Source organism: Euleptes europaea, chromosome 18 (assembly GCF_029931775.1).
Source record: "Euleptes europaea isolate rEulEur1 chromosome 18, rEulEur1.hap1, whole genome shotgun sequence".
Classification (NCBI taxonomy): Eukaryota; Metazoa; Chordata; class Lepidosauria; order Squamata; family Sphaerodactylidae; genus Euleptes; species Euleptes europaea.
In genome coordinates, this window is record NC_079329.1 from 27,102,792 (window position 1) to 27,118,242 (window position 15,451).

The window sequence follows — 15,451 nt, forward strand, 5'->3', positions numbered from 1 at the left end:
GTCATGCCTGTGTTCCACAGCACCTAACATACTAGGCATGCTCCTCTGATCCTGGAGAGAATAGGTATGCATCCTGACTAGCATCCATTTTTACTAATAGCCATGGGTTACCCTGTCCTCCATGAAGATGTCCACTCCCCTCTTAAAGCATTCCAAGTTGGCAGCCATCACCACATCCTGGGGCAGGGACTTTCACAACTGAACTATACGTTATGTGAAGAAATACTTCCTTTTATCAGTTTTTAATCCCTCACCCTCCAGCTTCAGCACATGACTATGTGTTCTAGCATTGTGAGAGAGGCAGAGGCAGGCAATGGCAAACCACTTCTTGAACTTGTCTCTTGCCTTGGAAACCCAAGCCTTGGGGCAGGGACACTACCTATTCCACTGGCATTTAAAACACCACATTAAACTAACATTCTTTATATCAGTTCATAGGAAACTACATGCGCTTCATCAAGAAGTCACCCTTTAAAATCACCATGAGACTGGCTGTGTTGTCCCCCACCCATGATATTCTACACTTCTGTGATCTTTTTCTATAAGTTTGGTAATGAATTAATGTAATGAGGAGTGTTAGTCGAATAGGGTGATTTAAATGACAATGCATTAGACTGTACAGATTTTTATCCTTGCCAAAAATGCTCTCGCTCAAAATGCCGAGGGCACTTAACTCCTGAATAAATCTTTTGAGAATTATGTGCAGTTCTCTCCTCCCCATGTCACTAGTAAAAATCTCCCATATGGGGACTCGGGCTGGCCAACATACTATGGTCAGAGGACGGTTTTGATAGCCCACTGAGATAAGGGCCAGTCAAAGGTTTTGCTTGCCCAAGGCAAACTACAACTTGGGCACCCTCTTTTCCCATTCAATAGAAGAAGAGTTGGTTTTTATATGCCGACTTTCTCTACCACTTAAGGAAGAATCAAACCGGCTTACAATCACCTTCCCTTCCCCTCCCCACAACAGACACCCTGTGAGGTAGGTGGGGATGAGAGAGCTGTGACCAGACCAAGGTCACCCAGCTAGCTTCATGTGTAGGAGTGGGGAAACAAATCCAGTTCACCAGATTAGCGTCCGACACTCATGTGGAGGAGTGGGGAATCAGAGTGGGAATCTCCAGATCAGAGTCCACCACTCCAAACCACCGAGAACAAATGTATTACTCTGACATAGTTGCCAGCACTCCCCCACCCCCACTGGCCGGGGATGTGGGGGTAGAGTTGCGAGATGCAGGTTGGGAAACTCCTGGAGATTTGGGGATGGAGCCTAGGGAGGGACCTCAGTGGGGTACCAAGCCACAAAGCATCCATTTTCTCCAGGAGAACTGATCTGTGTAGTCTGGAGATGAGCTGTAATTCCGGGGGATCCCCAGGTCCCACCTGGAGGCAGGCATCCTTAACCAAGCTCTTCAAATGCCTTCCATGTAGCAGCATGAGAAAACTGCTAGGGGGAGAAGGCAGGACATCTTTCCCCAGGGCAGCATTCCAAGACTGGGATATCCTTTGTTTCTTAAAAGCCGTTCCCCTGCAGCTGCTTTGTAGCTGCAGAGAACCCGAGTTACGTCCAGGAAACCTGGACCCAACTCTTTAAAAACCTGTCCTGAACATGAAGTGTGGCCCTGAGCCATAATTCCTACAGTGTAAGCAGGAAAAGAGGAAGACCCAACAAAAGAGATGGATTGACTCTATAAACGAAGCCACGGCTCTCAGTTTGCAAGGCTGAGCAAGGCTGTTAAAGATAGGAAGTTTTGGAGGACACTTGATTCATAGGGTTGCCATGAATCGGAAGCAACTTGGCTGCACTTAACACACACAAGGATTCAAATTCACATGCTAATTTGTTCCCCCCCCCCTTGACGTTGTCTGCTATAGTTGTGTTTTAGAACTGTGTAAACATATTCATTTAATTATTTTCATTTCTTTTTAGTTTGCAGCTGCCTTTCCAAAAACACACACATAAAAACACCCCTCTGCCCAGGGCAACATACAATTGAAGTCTTTTGATTGTCAAAAAGATTAAGACGACAACAAAACAAGATGAACAGAAACAGATATCAAATACCACAGAGCAGAAAAATAAAGATGCCAAAAGCCAAACTAAAAAGGAACACAGTCCTGTGGGAAGTTGAAATACATGGGAATCTGTACATCAGATTGTGTCCACTTACTTATTTACTCCTAGCATGAACACATGACTTAGACCATTGGTCTGTCAGTGACCACATCGGAGGCGGGACTGGCGCATTAGGTGGGCAGGAAGATAAGGTCTCTTTCATGCTCTCGCTGCACTATTCACAAGCACAAGGATCATCCCTTGTCGACAGAAAGGTCGATAGAAAGCAAAGCTTTCACTGCAGAAAGGGGTATTCATGGATGCTAGTCATGATGCATACCGATTTTCTACAGGATCAGAGGAGCATGTCTATTATCTTGGGTGCTGTGGAACACAGGCAGGATGCTGCTGCTGCAGTCGTCTTGTTTGGGGGCTTCCTAGAAGCGCCTGGTTGGCCACTGTGTGAACAGACTGCTGGACTTGATGGGCCTTGGTCTGATCCAACAGGGCTCTCCTTATGTTCTTAAAGCGAAGGTCTGCCTATTCTGCCCAGCGGAATGGGCATATGGCTTGCACGTCATTGCTTTAAAGTTCACAAACAAGACATAAGATTCAGCGATCCAAAAGTATCCTTCCAAGTCAGTTTCCAAAAGCAGCCTTTAAAGAGTTCTGAAAAACTGCCCCATGTTTAACTGTGGGTGAAAACGCACGGTTGCTTTAGCCTCCTTTATTCCCTGTTTCAGCCAGGATTTAGCCAGGATCGAACGCATGCGTTTCGCTGAATGTGTGTTCGATCCTTGCTGAATCCTGGCTGAAACAGGGAATAAAGGAGGCTAAAGCAACCGTGCATTTTCGCCCTGTGCAAAATTGCATCGCAGCCGACTCTCTTCTCACTTCTGCTGCCCCGGCTGCGCTGCTTTATTCCCATTCACCCTTGTTAGAAGTCGCTCTGTCTGCTTCTCATTTCCCTGTCTTCTCCTCTGAGAGACAACGCCAGCGCTACGTACAGCAACTGGCAAGCGAATGGTGCTTTAAGACAGGTTTAATAGACGCTGCGGGAAGAGGAATTGTGGGAAGCTACCCGGCGGTATAGCTCCTTTCTTACCTTTGTGCTGTTGAGATCGCACTGGTGTGTGTTTGCAAACCAGCCCTGTCCACCGGTGCATTGGTTTATATCAATGTTCCGGATTTTAACATCCATCCTCACGACCCCCCTGGAACAGATAACACAAGGGGGTTAAGCATAAGTAGTTGAGGGGATGGAGGTGAGGGAGGGAAACTTGTTGAAAATCCAGTCTACCATAGACCCTGATTTCAGCATTTTGTGAGTGTGCAGCCCCTCAATGGGGCAAATAACCCCTTCCCTAGGCTGTTATTTGGGGCTGGGAAAACATTACAGGGAGAGACAGAAGACCTGTCTGCACTGTGGGCCCCACAGCACTTGGGTAATAAGTTCCCCACATAGGGTTGCCAGCTCTGGGATGGGAAATTCCTGGAGGTTTTTGGGGAGGGGCCTGAGGAGGGTGGGGTTTGGAGAGGAGAGGGAATTCAATGCCATAGAGTCCAATTGCCAAAGCAGCCATCTTCTCCAGGTGAAATGGAGAAATCAGTTGCAATAGCAGGAGATCTCCAGCCACCACCTGGAGGTTTGGTAACCAGTGCTAATCGGTATATAGTTATTGCTGTGTTCCGTATGGAAAAATACCGAAATAATGAACAAAATTTACAACTAAACCTTGTTTGCTTTTACGGGATGTTGTATATACTTCATACAAACCTACAGTCATATGGCTTATCTCTGTGTATGAGATAAGCCATATGATTGTAAGTTTGTATGAAGTATATACAACATCCCGTAAAAGCAAGCAAGGTTTAGTTGTAAATTTTGTTCATTATTTCGGTATTTTTCCATATGGAACAGAGCAATAACCACCTGGAGGTTGGCAACCTTATTCCCACAGCTGTTATCTGGCTGTGGGAAATGCAAGTCTGGTCGAAGAAACCCCAATCCACTTTGTGTCCAAATGGGCCATGTAGGTCGAACCTAAGAACTGATATGTTACTGTGGCCTGCTGGTATGCACAAATACCCAGAAGAACAGCCGACTCAAGTGAGCAGTGTAACATCTGGCACAGAGGTGCTTCGAACGCTGCCGAGTCCACTTCCGTGATTAGAAAAATTGCAATGTGCCTTTATCTTCTGATAATGGAAGTTGCCGCTGCAGTCTTCTTTCTCCAGAGGTTAATTTGCACGTGCAAAACCCAGCAGAGTATCTTCAACATATGAGCACTTATGGATTTGCTGAGAATCTCAGCTGTTTTTTTTTAAAAGAGCAATGTTCTCACCCTTGCTTAGATTTCTAAGCCTCACTGATTAAGAGAGATGGGTGAGAGAATAGCAGATTGCCTCAGGCCACCCAGTGAGTTAATGGCTGACGTGAAATGTGAATCAGGGAGGGACTTTGCAGCTCTTTCTGTCAGCCTCTGTGTATTACACTCACTCACTCTGCTTATCTCTCTTTCAAGCACCATACCACTCTTTCCCAACCATTTCCCAATGGCTAAAAGATGGCAGAGCGTTAGGTCTACCTGGAAGTCTACCTGGGAAATACCTGGAGATTTTGGAGGTGGAGCCTGGGGGAAGATGTTGTTTGGGGAGGGGAGGGACTTTGGGGAGTGGGGTCTAATGCCATAGAGTCCACATTGCACAGCAGCCATTTTCTCCAGGGGAACTGTTCTCTGTTGCCTGGAGATCAGCTGTAATAGCGGGAGATCTCCAGCCACCTCTTAGAGGTTGGGAACTAGGGATGCCAGCCTCCAGGTGGGACCTGGGGATCACCCGGAATTACAGCTCGTCTCTAAACTACAGAAATCAATTCCCTTGGGGGAAATGGCTGCTTTGGAGGGGGGGCTCTAGGGCATTGTACCCCATTGGAGTCCCTGTCCTCCTCAGGCTCCATCCCCAAATCTCCAGGAGTTTCCCAACCATGATCTGGCCACCCTACTCCAATCCCCTGCCGGTGGCTGGGAAGAACCTGGCAACCCTAGAGAGAACCATCTATGCTGCCTTGAGATCCTTTTGTGCTCTTACTAGGTTTGCTGAGATGTGGGGCAGGGGGAAATACATTATTCCACGCATGTTATTGTGACCAATTTTCCACAGGGAAAAGGAAAGCTGCTTCCTATGCACCCCACCCCCCCGCCATGAAAGCTGTCACCCTTTCCCCGAAAGAGCTCCCTTGGCTTTAACGGTTGTATGCCAGGAAGGCATAATTAATAATAATTAACAATGGCTTACTATCATCATTATCATCATTAACGATAATTATCCTGGCAAATTGTTGTTATTATTACTGCTTATGTCACTTTCCTTTCAGAGAGCTGCGCTGCAGCATCGTGCTGGTTCAGGGCCCGACAGCACAACTGTGGTATAGCTCTTCCTGATCATACTTCCTCAGCCAGCATGTTGGGAAGGTTTCCATGTTTGCATCCTCTCCCGCGCTTAAATGAAACAAACCATCTCTTGCTCATAGCAAGAGGTGGAGCTTGAGGAGCGCGGGGCTTGGGGAGGAGAGGGGCTTCAATGCCGTAGAGTCCAATGGCCAAAACGGCCATTTTCTCCAGGTGAACTGATCTCTATCGGCTGGAGATCAGTTGCAATAGCAGGAGATCTCCAGCTAGTACCTGCAGGGTGGCAACCCGAATTCCAGGGTCCCATAAAGGTCTCTCACCAAAAGAATATAGACCTGTGTGTGGAAGTCCATCATGGATAGGGTTGCCAGGTCCCTCTTCTCAACTGGCGGGAGATTTTGGGGGCGAAGCCAGAGGAGGGTGGGGTTTGGGGAGGGGAGGGACTTCAATGCCATAGAGTTCAATTGCCAAAGCGGCCATTTTTCTCCAGGTGATCTAATCTCTATCAGCTGGAGATCAGTTGTAATAGCAGGAGATCTCCAGCTAGTTCCTGGAGGTTGGCAACCCTAATCACGAATGTTTACCAGAAGGGTAAATAAGGGCAGTCAGCCCCAGGTGGTTGTTTTTGAAGCCAGAAATCAGCAGAGAGCCAATATTTGCTCCCAGAATGCTGATGGAGGAGGGGGAAAGAAAGCCCGCACTCAGGAGAAGTCCATAATCTTCTTCTGAGGTTTATCCATATTCATTAAATTTAATTTTTAATTTTATGGATATTTTTTTTTGCCACCTCTCCAGAAAAGCTGCCCTTGGCAGAAAAGACAGTGGCTTGCAACAGGCAGACCTTCTGAAGTTGCTGTCCTGCAAACAGGTAAGATGAAAAGCTGCCCGTAGCATTCTCTGTTGTGGCTAGGGTTGCCATTTCTGGGTTGGGAAATACCTGGAGATTTTGGGGGGTGGAGCCTCAGGAGGTGGGGTTTGGGGAGAGGAGAAACTTCAGTGAGCTATAATGCCATAGACTCCACCTTCTAAAGCGGCCATTTTCTCCAGGTGAACTGATCTGTGTCACTTGGAGATCTGTTGTAATCCCAGGAGATCTCCAGCCGCCACCTGGAGTTTGGCAACCTGAATTGTGACACCTCCCCCTTGGGTAGGGTTGCCAGGTTCCAGCTGAGGACAGGGGAACTCCTGCCCTATCCATAGGATTGCCAGGTGTCTCCTTGGCTCCAGCAAGAGGTTTTTAGGGCGGAGCTGAGGCAGGGATTTTGTGTGCATGGCTGTGCCGACGCGATTGTGTCACTCCCGGTTTGCATCCAGAAGCGCCGCTTTGCAACGGGCCTTTTACCACTGGTAAAAGGCCCAATGCAATGTGGTGCTTCCGGATGTAAACCGGAAGTGATGCGATCACATCAGCGCGGCCATGCATGCACGCGATCCCCGCTTCCAAGCAGGGCACTGGATTGGCGGGCAATCCAAGTGACCTGGCAACCCTACCTATCCAACATTGCCTGTCCTCACTCCACTGAGCATTGAGAGGAAAATTGGGGTGGGTGGGGAGATTGCTGCTGCTGATTTGACATTACTCCCAGGAGAAGGCCCAGAAGGGACATCACATCCCTCCCCTTGATACTCTAGGAACTGAGCAAATCTCTACAGTATTTACCACAGAGTTTTGAGGATTCGTAGACTGTCACGGTGGTGGTGATGACATCAGTGACACTTTGCCTCCCAGGCCCCGCCCCCAAACAGTTCCAAGGGAGTGAAGGCCGGCTGTAGAATCCGGCCTCGACCATGCAGAGCAGGAGCAACTCCAGCGTGCGGCTGGACAGCTACGCCCGGCTGGTAAAACAGACCATCCTGTGCCACCAGATGGGCAAGTGCGCCGCCGGTTTGATGCCTGCCTGCTTGCCCGTGCGGGGGGGGGGGCTCATCTGGGGCAGCTGCCTGCTTGGGGCTTGGTCGGCTAATTTTTAAGTTGATAATTTTGTATGTCCCACGAATGATGTTTTAAATATCCAAATGGCCCTTGGCAGAAAAAAGGTTCCCCACCCCTGCTTTAACCACTACATCACATAACCTCTGTGATAGTGAATACATCACAAATTTTCATGATTCATTTGTGACCAACTTGATGCCTCACAGGTGAATAATACATACCATTCACATAGCCCTTTCAAGTTTTCAAAGCATTTTCATACATTGTCTTGTTGGAATTCTTACAACAATCCTATAAGGCAGGTCGCTATTATCATTGTGTCTAATTCTGAACCAGGGCCTTAGTGTGTGGCTCGAGAAACCCCAAATAATAAAAGTAATGTCTGTACCTTTAAGAGATGAATGCCTGCTGAGATCTCGTGAAACTACATTCTGAGATCTCGGTGGCCGTGGAGGGGGTGTAGCTAGGCAACCACAACAAGCTGAGCCAAGTCTTAGTTTCTATCATCCAAAGGTGGAAGGGGGACTGAAAAAGATACAAGAAGGGAAGGAGGAAAAGAAACGGGAAAGAAGAAAGAGACCCTGACGGAGGCATGAAAAAAGTAGATCAGTAGGTGGGTGGCAGAGAAAAAAGGTAGGAGGTTGCTAGGGGGCAGGAAAGAGGGAAAGCTGAAGGCAGGGGTGGTGGTGGGGTAGATAAAGGTATGTTGGTGGGTGGGTAAGAGAAGCCCTACAGATGTCCAGATCCCATGGACACTTACCAGGTGGACAGGGAGAACGGGCACAGGCATGCTGACTCCACTCCCTGCCTCCATGTGGTCGCCGAGGGGTCCGCATGAGGCAAACATGCAGAGGAAGTGCCCGTGCGCACCCTCTCTCCCCATGAGCAGCAATGTCCCCAAACCAGTGTCGCTGATCACGGGGGAAGTGGTGTATGCACAGGCACTTCCTCTGCATGATCACCCCCTGCAGACCATTTGGCGATTGTGGGTGGAAGTGGGGAAAGGAAGTGGAGACAGGGGAGAAGCTACGGGGGCTGCCATGGAGAGGGAAAGAGGAAACAGGGTAGGGAGGGGGATACAAAGGAGAAATGGGGGTGCCCCAAAAGTCCGCATGGGTCCGCTGGTTGTTATCTCACATTCCCAATGGAGGCTCAAAGAGCCAGAGCGGACTGGATCTTTAAACGGCCAGGGCAATTCCTGGTGGACCAGCAGGGTTGCCAGCTCTGGGTTGGGAAATACCTGAAGATTTTGGGGGTAGAGCCTTGGGAGGGTGGGGTTTGGGTAGGGGAGGAACCTTCGCAGGGTACAAAGGCATAAAGTCCACCCTCCGGAGCAGCCATTTCCTCCAGGTGAATTGATCTCTGTCGCCTGGAGATCAGTTGAAATCCCAGGAGATCCCGAGCCACCACCTGGAGGTTGGCATCCCTCTGGGCCAGTGCCTTGGAAGCTAGCCAGAGATGTAGTCCAGCTCTGTAAAAAGATGGCTAGCACTAATTCTTTCTTGCAAGGAGGGTGGTCTAGGTATGGTTGCGATGGCCACAGCTTGCCCAAGCTGCCCTCCCCGTGAGAAAGAAGAGAAGAGGATGAGGAAGAGGAAGAAAGGTGGTTTTTATATGCTGATTTTCTCTATCTTTTAAGGAGAATCAAACTGGCTTACAACCCCCTTCCCTTCCCCTCCCCACAACGGACACCTTGTGAGGTAGGTGGGGCTGAGAGAGCTCTAAGAGAGCTGTGACTAGCCCAAGGTCACCCAGCTGGCTTCATGAGGAATGGGGAAACCAAGCTGGTTCCCCAGATTAGCGTCCGCCTGCTGTTCCCTCCTCATGAAAACAGCCGCCCAGGTGTGAGTGGGTCAGTGGCCACCACACAAGGAGGGTGGCCCAGGTGTGGGCGTTGTCTGTTCAAACACTTGCACCTGGATTGACATATTTATGAGGAGGAGGCAGCATCTATGACAGCATGGGGGCTGCCCCTGGCTTGTCCTAACTGCTGTTGCCTTAGGACCATCGCAGCCCTTCAGGATTACCACGCCAGACAGGAAGTGGTGTCACAGAAGTGATGCAGGCCTTTTTCCAGGGCCAATTTGATTTCCCAGTCTACCTGCCTCTGAGACAGCACAGCTGACCTATAAAGCCACCTCGTGAATTCATGACAAATACAAAGCTTCCTGTTTCAATATTTTTTGCTTTTATATAAGACCAGCCACCTACAGCTATGCGTGGGCTGGCAGGTTGTTACCGATGTTTCTAGGCTCGTAACTTACGTGGACTTATTTGCAAGGCTAAGCTGGCGGTCCTAGACAGAAAAACATGGTCTGTCTTCAGAACTGTTTACCCGACAATGTCAACATTTAAAATGGAGCTCTTAAATATAAGTACTAAGGCAGGGGTGTTAAACATGCGGCCCGCGGGCCAGATCTGGCCCTTTAAGCCCCGTTAAGCAGCCACCCCTTGTTCCCCCCTCCCCTGCTCATGGCACATGCACTTGGCAGCCCAGCGCCGACCTGCATTGAGGGGCGACGGAGGCAGAAAGACAGCCTGCCTTTCTGCCTCCGCTGCCCTTCCGTTGCTTCTGACCACAGCTTGGCGCTGCTTGCAGGTTCCCAAGTGCACGTGCATGTGCAAGTGCACATGCACATGCACTTGGGAGCCTGCAAGCAGCACCGAGTTGAGTTCAGGGGCAACGGAGGCAGATAGGCAGGTGGGGGTGGGCTAAAAATACAGGAGAGAAAGGGAGGATCACAGGAAAGCTGCCCCAGGTTCGTTTGTGAACACTCTCAGCATGAAATGGCGCTGTCCAGTCCCCAAGAAGTCTGAATTGTCCACCAAATGACCCTCCTTTGTACCATTTTGCAAATGTTTGCAGCCCAATCAACTACCTCTTTGGGAACAATATATTAACCTGCTAACGTTCACTACCTTGGGAGCAGTATGCTGAGAGGTGCCTCTCCACCCCAACCCCCAATGTTGAAATGAATGTAGCTCTTAATTATTTATCTGTTTATTTGACTGGAGACACATGGCCTGGCCCGACCAAGTGACCTTTATGTCATATCCGGCCCTCCGAACAAATGAGTTCAACCCCCCTGTACTAAGGGCACCGTCAAACATGTGCAGATCTCGGGTCACTATTGCTTTGGACAAGGTAAATTGTACACGCAGCTGCAGATTGGATCAGGAATGCACAGACGATCTAACCTTTCAACCCCCACAGACTTTCGCTCCTGAGCCAGGCACCTTGCACTTGTATTAGTGTTTTATAAGGGGGAAAGCTGTGTCTTTGAAAAAAGTAAGATTCTCGGGGTTCTACACCACATAGATATGTTCTGACATACGTACAAATGATAGTGGACATTTAAATTCTATAGCATCCCCTCTCTATGAAAGTTAAAAGGAAATGTGTTCATGTTTCAGAAGTATGGGTTGGATCCAGCCAGCTTTCTTTCTCCGTCTCACCCAGTTCCCCTCCTTTCCACAGGCCTCAAACCCAATGGTTTTTTGGAGGCCCCTCAGTATAGCCTTTTTGGATGGTCAAAGGAGATCCCCTCTATTTTTCAACCAACAGAAAAGCTGATTTGATCCAGCCCAGTGAGTTGGACCCAGGCACCTTCTTTTCACTCAGTCTCACTTAATCCCCTGCCTTACTACAGCTACTGTCTCACACGGATTTTGTCCATAGAAGTTCCATGACCCCCCTCCCAGCATAGCTTTTTGGGCGCTCAAAGGAGACCACTTCTCAACAACCCCTTCCCCAGTCAACAAGAAGAAGAAGAGTTGGCTTTGATATGCCGACTTTCTCTACCACTTAAGGGAGAATCAAACTGGCTTACAATCACCTTCCCCTGCCCACAACAGAAACCGTGTGAGGTAGTTGGGGCTGAGAGAGCTCTAGGAGCTGTGACTAGCCCAAGGTCACCCATCTGGCTTCATGTGTAGGAGTGGGGAAACAAATCCAGTTCATCAGATTAGCATCCGCCGCTGAAGTGGAGGAGTGGGGAATCAAACCTCATTCTCCAGATCAGAGTCCACCTCTCCAAACCACCGCTCTTAACCACTACACAACGCTGGCTCAACTAGTCTCAGCTCTAGAGCAGTGGTGTCAAACCTAAGGCCCGTGGGCCTGATCTGGCCCCTTGAGAGCTCTTATCCAGCCCACGAGCCAGCCGAGGCAGCCACCCCCGACTCTCAATCTGGGTTGGCGAGGCCTGGCCCGACCAAGTGACATTTCTGTCATATCTGGCCCCTCGTAACAATTGAGTTCGACACCCCTGCTCTAGAGCCTTTAAAAAAATTCTCAAGGCTCAGATTGAGAACATACAGCGTAACGTTAAAAGGAAAAGCGTACTTCGGGGATGTGCAGAGCTGCCCTTCTCTTAGCATCGTTAACTTGCCCACGCTTGGGATTAGAGGAAAGGGTTTTCTAGGCCAGGCGGCATGGCTTTTAAGCAGGGTCGGGCACCTTGCAGATTTATAGAACAGGCTTGTAAAATTTAATGGAACTGTACAGCAGCTTGTAAAGTTTCCTGGGGTGAACAAGAGTCACCTCCAGGTGAACAGTTAGATAAGCTTTGAATACTGGAGTCCTCCAGTCAACTGCTCAGCTGGTTGCTTAGGATAGTACTTTGTAGGGGGTGCCAAGTGCCGTCAAGTCACAGCCCTATAGGGTTTTCAAGGTAAGAGGTGAACAGAGGTGTTTTGCCATGGCCTGCTTCCATGTAGTAGACTTCCTTGGTGGTCTCCCATCCAAGTACTAACCAGGGCCAACCCTGCTTAGCTTCTGGGATCTCATGAGGTCGAGCTAGCCTGGGCTATCCAGGTCAGGCCACTTTGTAGGGGGCAGGGCTAAAGCAGGAGACATTGGGAAAGGACTTCCTCTTCCTTTCATGGCCAGCGTCTGCAGTAATCTAACAGTAAAGGGTGAAGGAAAGGTCCCAGAAGGTACCTTGAGCAGGGCTCACCTGGGAACATATGAAATCATACTGAGACGGAGAGTGCTAGAGCTAGGGTTGCCAGGTCCCTCTAGTTTGGCAACCCTAGCTAGAGCATGTGTTCACTGAAAGCTGGGATTGGGCCCTCCAGATCAGACATCTAGATGGGCTTTGCCCCTGGCGGGTCTGGTTTCCAGTACCTCCGTATTATAGAAATTAACTGTGGCTTACCTAACATTCTTTTGTGAAGAGGGCTAAGCAGTTGTTACTTAGCAGTGAAGAAAAAACTATCCTTCCTTTCCTTTTCCTTTCCTTTTATCCCTTAGAAGCTCCTTGATCAATTGATCTTGAGCAGCATATATCTAGTGTTGGAGGGATATAAGGACTGAAACAAATCTTGCCACTGGAAAAAAAAACTATCTGCACATGCTCAGCAGACCATTACTAATTTATCATTGTTAGTTTCATTGTTATTGTTATCTTCTGGGACATATTTTTTTTGTAATATTATTGTAAACTTCTAGACGAGCTTGGTGGGCTGTCCAGTAGGATATAAATATTAGTAATAAACTCCTACAGCTAAGGGTAAAGGGATATGCAGTGCGATTAAAAAACGGCATGGAATAACCACTTATCCACACAGTCTCCCTACACAGTATCATCCCTCATGTTTCCCTTCCCCACTCACTTGAATTCTGGTTTCAGGTCAGGCTTGAGGCCGTAGAAGGAAGAAGAGAGCGTGACCATCCAGTTGGGCAGGAATTTCCCATCTTCACATTCCAGGAAAGGTGGTGACCACTTGACGTGGTCTGTATCCATCACATAGCTATCTCCCCGGCTCCATTTGGGAGTGTCTAGCGTCTTGAGATCATTGCTGAGGATTCGCTTGTAGAGTTTCGGGGCCTTCTGGAACCGGAAGAAGTTGTACCACTCATTTTCCCAAGTTAAGTTCCTCAGGCTTTCTGCGGAGGCTGAGAGATCCTGGAGTCGTATCTCATTGTTCTCCTTGGTGGCCTGGAGCATCATCTGGGGCTTGGAAGACACCGGGTGTGGGTCAAAGGTCAGCATGGCTCGGTATACTTGGGGATCTCCTTCCATGACACTTCTGACCAAAGCATGGTACCAGTCCACATCCTCGTTCACACTAGACTCACGGATGTCGTTGGTCTGGAAGACCATGTTGAGGAAATTGGTGGCATGGGCCAGGGTGTCAGTAGCGCCACGCAAAGAGGAACGCAAGGCCGGAGGAGGGCTAGAGGCCTTCCCCACATCCCTCACCTCAAATCTCTGAGTACAGTTGGCTTGTGAGAGGCGCACCACGTCCCCAGAGTACAGGAAAGCCACCGCTGCCTCTGATCCCTCAGGATCGGCCTTATCCAAGTTCGGGGTGGGCACCCAGGTGAAAGGCGAAGCCAGAGAAGATGAGGAGGAAGGAGTCCATTCCTTCGCCTTGGGTGTCCTGGCCTTGGGCGGAGCTGAGCGTGGATGTTGAAAGATCCCGGCTGCCCACAGGAGTTCCAGATGGAAGCACCAAAGAAGAAGTCCCAACAGACCAATCTCCATGGCTCGGCAGAAGGTTCCCCCCCAAAAAAAGCCAGAGTCATCTGGCGGAGATCATTTCCAGCTACGGGGAAGCCCTCCTGCGAAAGTCCTGATGCATCTGGTGGGGGATCAAGAGATCCTCAGGAGGTGGAGGAGGAAAACCAAGAGGAGAGGAGAAGGAGGCCGTCCATCTCCGAAAGGAAGGTCCCCAAATAGCATTGGCACGCCCAAAGGGAAGTGTTCTCTGCCTTCTTTTAGAATTTGGAGGACTTTCGCTCTCTGCCCCTCTCGGTTCCTCGTTCTGTCTCTCTCTCTCTCTCTCTTGCTTCTTTCCTCCCTGGCTGATGATGGAGCAGACGTCACCAGAATATGAGCAGCTGCCGGCACTGCACCCCCCCTCCCCGCCTCTCCCCTCTTCGACTACTATTATACGCCTGGGCTTTTAAATCTCTGCAGATCCACACATACATTCATACACACACATACGTACACGCACACACACAGGCGTAGAGCTCCATCACTTGCTAATGCTTGGGAAGGAGAAATCCCACGTATGGCCAGGGAGGGAGGGAGGGCGGTTGGAAGGGAACCGTGTCTGTCTCTCCCGTTTCTCTCTCTCTGTGTCTCACTTTAGTTCCATTAGGGGATATAGGTCTGACAGTGATGCAAGCAACCAAATCCTGCATGGAGCGCCATGGCAACGGGAAATTTGTCTTCCCACCTCACCCCTCCCCTCCCCGCCTTTATTCCCCCCTCCCCTCCCATTCATCAGCCTGACTAACACCATGATAGTCATTTATAAGGTCACCTACTGCCTACTGATGTTTGTATCACACTGTTCGATATAATTAACTGTTCAGGCACCAGGGAAGGACGGGAGAGAAACGGAAGGATGGAGACCTTTCAGACAGGGCGTTCTGTTCCAGAGCTCTCTACATGCCGAGATGAGGCAAGAAAGGGGAAAGGATGGCGAGCGTTGAGTCCAAGGAGATAAGCTGGACTTGTCCTTTGCTTTCTTTTCTCTTTTTTTCGGTTGCATCAGATGCAGCGTGGCCTGGTTTAAGGTTACCGGGCCTCAGCCCCAGAACCTCTTTTTTTCCTCCAGCGCCTGGAAGAAGAGAATCACAGAATCATAGAGTTGGAAGGGAAGCGGTAATAGAGTGTCCCTGAGCATATGCAAAATGGATTTTCATTGCCGTTGAGTAACCGCAGTGCATCCAGTGTTCCTGGTAATTCCAGATGGGTGGCTGCGTTCTTCTAGTGCCGGCAAAACAAAACAAGACTCTAAGGGCACCTTCAAGAATCACAAAATTTATTCCAGCAGCAGCTGTTGTGGGTCAGAGTGCAATTCATCTGGTACATTTGAGTGTATGTCCATTAGGTCAACCTAATTAATACAGAGAACGCTCCTATGAATCTGATGAAGTGAGCCTAACTCATGAAAACTGATGCTGGAATACGTGTTGTTAGTCTTTAAGGTACCGCTGGACACCTGATTTATTTCCCAACATTCCTGGGATTCCATCGCTTGGATAAGTCATATCATATTGCTTGGGGATTTTTTGTATTATTGTTTTCCATC

General features: G+C 49.2%; 1 protein-coding gene across 1 annotated transcript in view; it reads right to left on the reverse strand.

Annotated features, from left to right (window-relative positions):
* The window catches only part of GPR179 (G protein-coupled receptor 179), a 55,023-nt gene extending 40,947 nt beyond the window's left edge, over nucleotides 1-14,076 (reverse strand). Inside the window, exons 1-2 of the mRNA XM_056863849.1 lie at nucleotides 13,016-14,076; nucleotides 3,162-3,270 (exon numbers count right to left, since the gene is read on the reverse strand). Coding sequence (XP_056719827.1) covers nucleotides 3,162-3,270; nucleotides 13,016-13,890 — 984 coding nt within the window. The 5' untranslated portion in view covers nucleotides 13,891-14,076. The remainder of the gene's footprint in view (nucleotides 1-3,161; nucleotides 3,271-13,015) is intronic.
* Nucleotides 14,077-15,451: the final 1,375 nt, after the last annotated feature.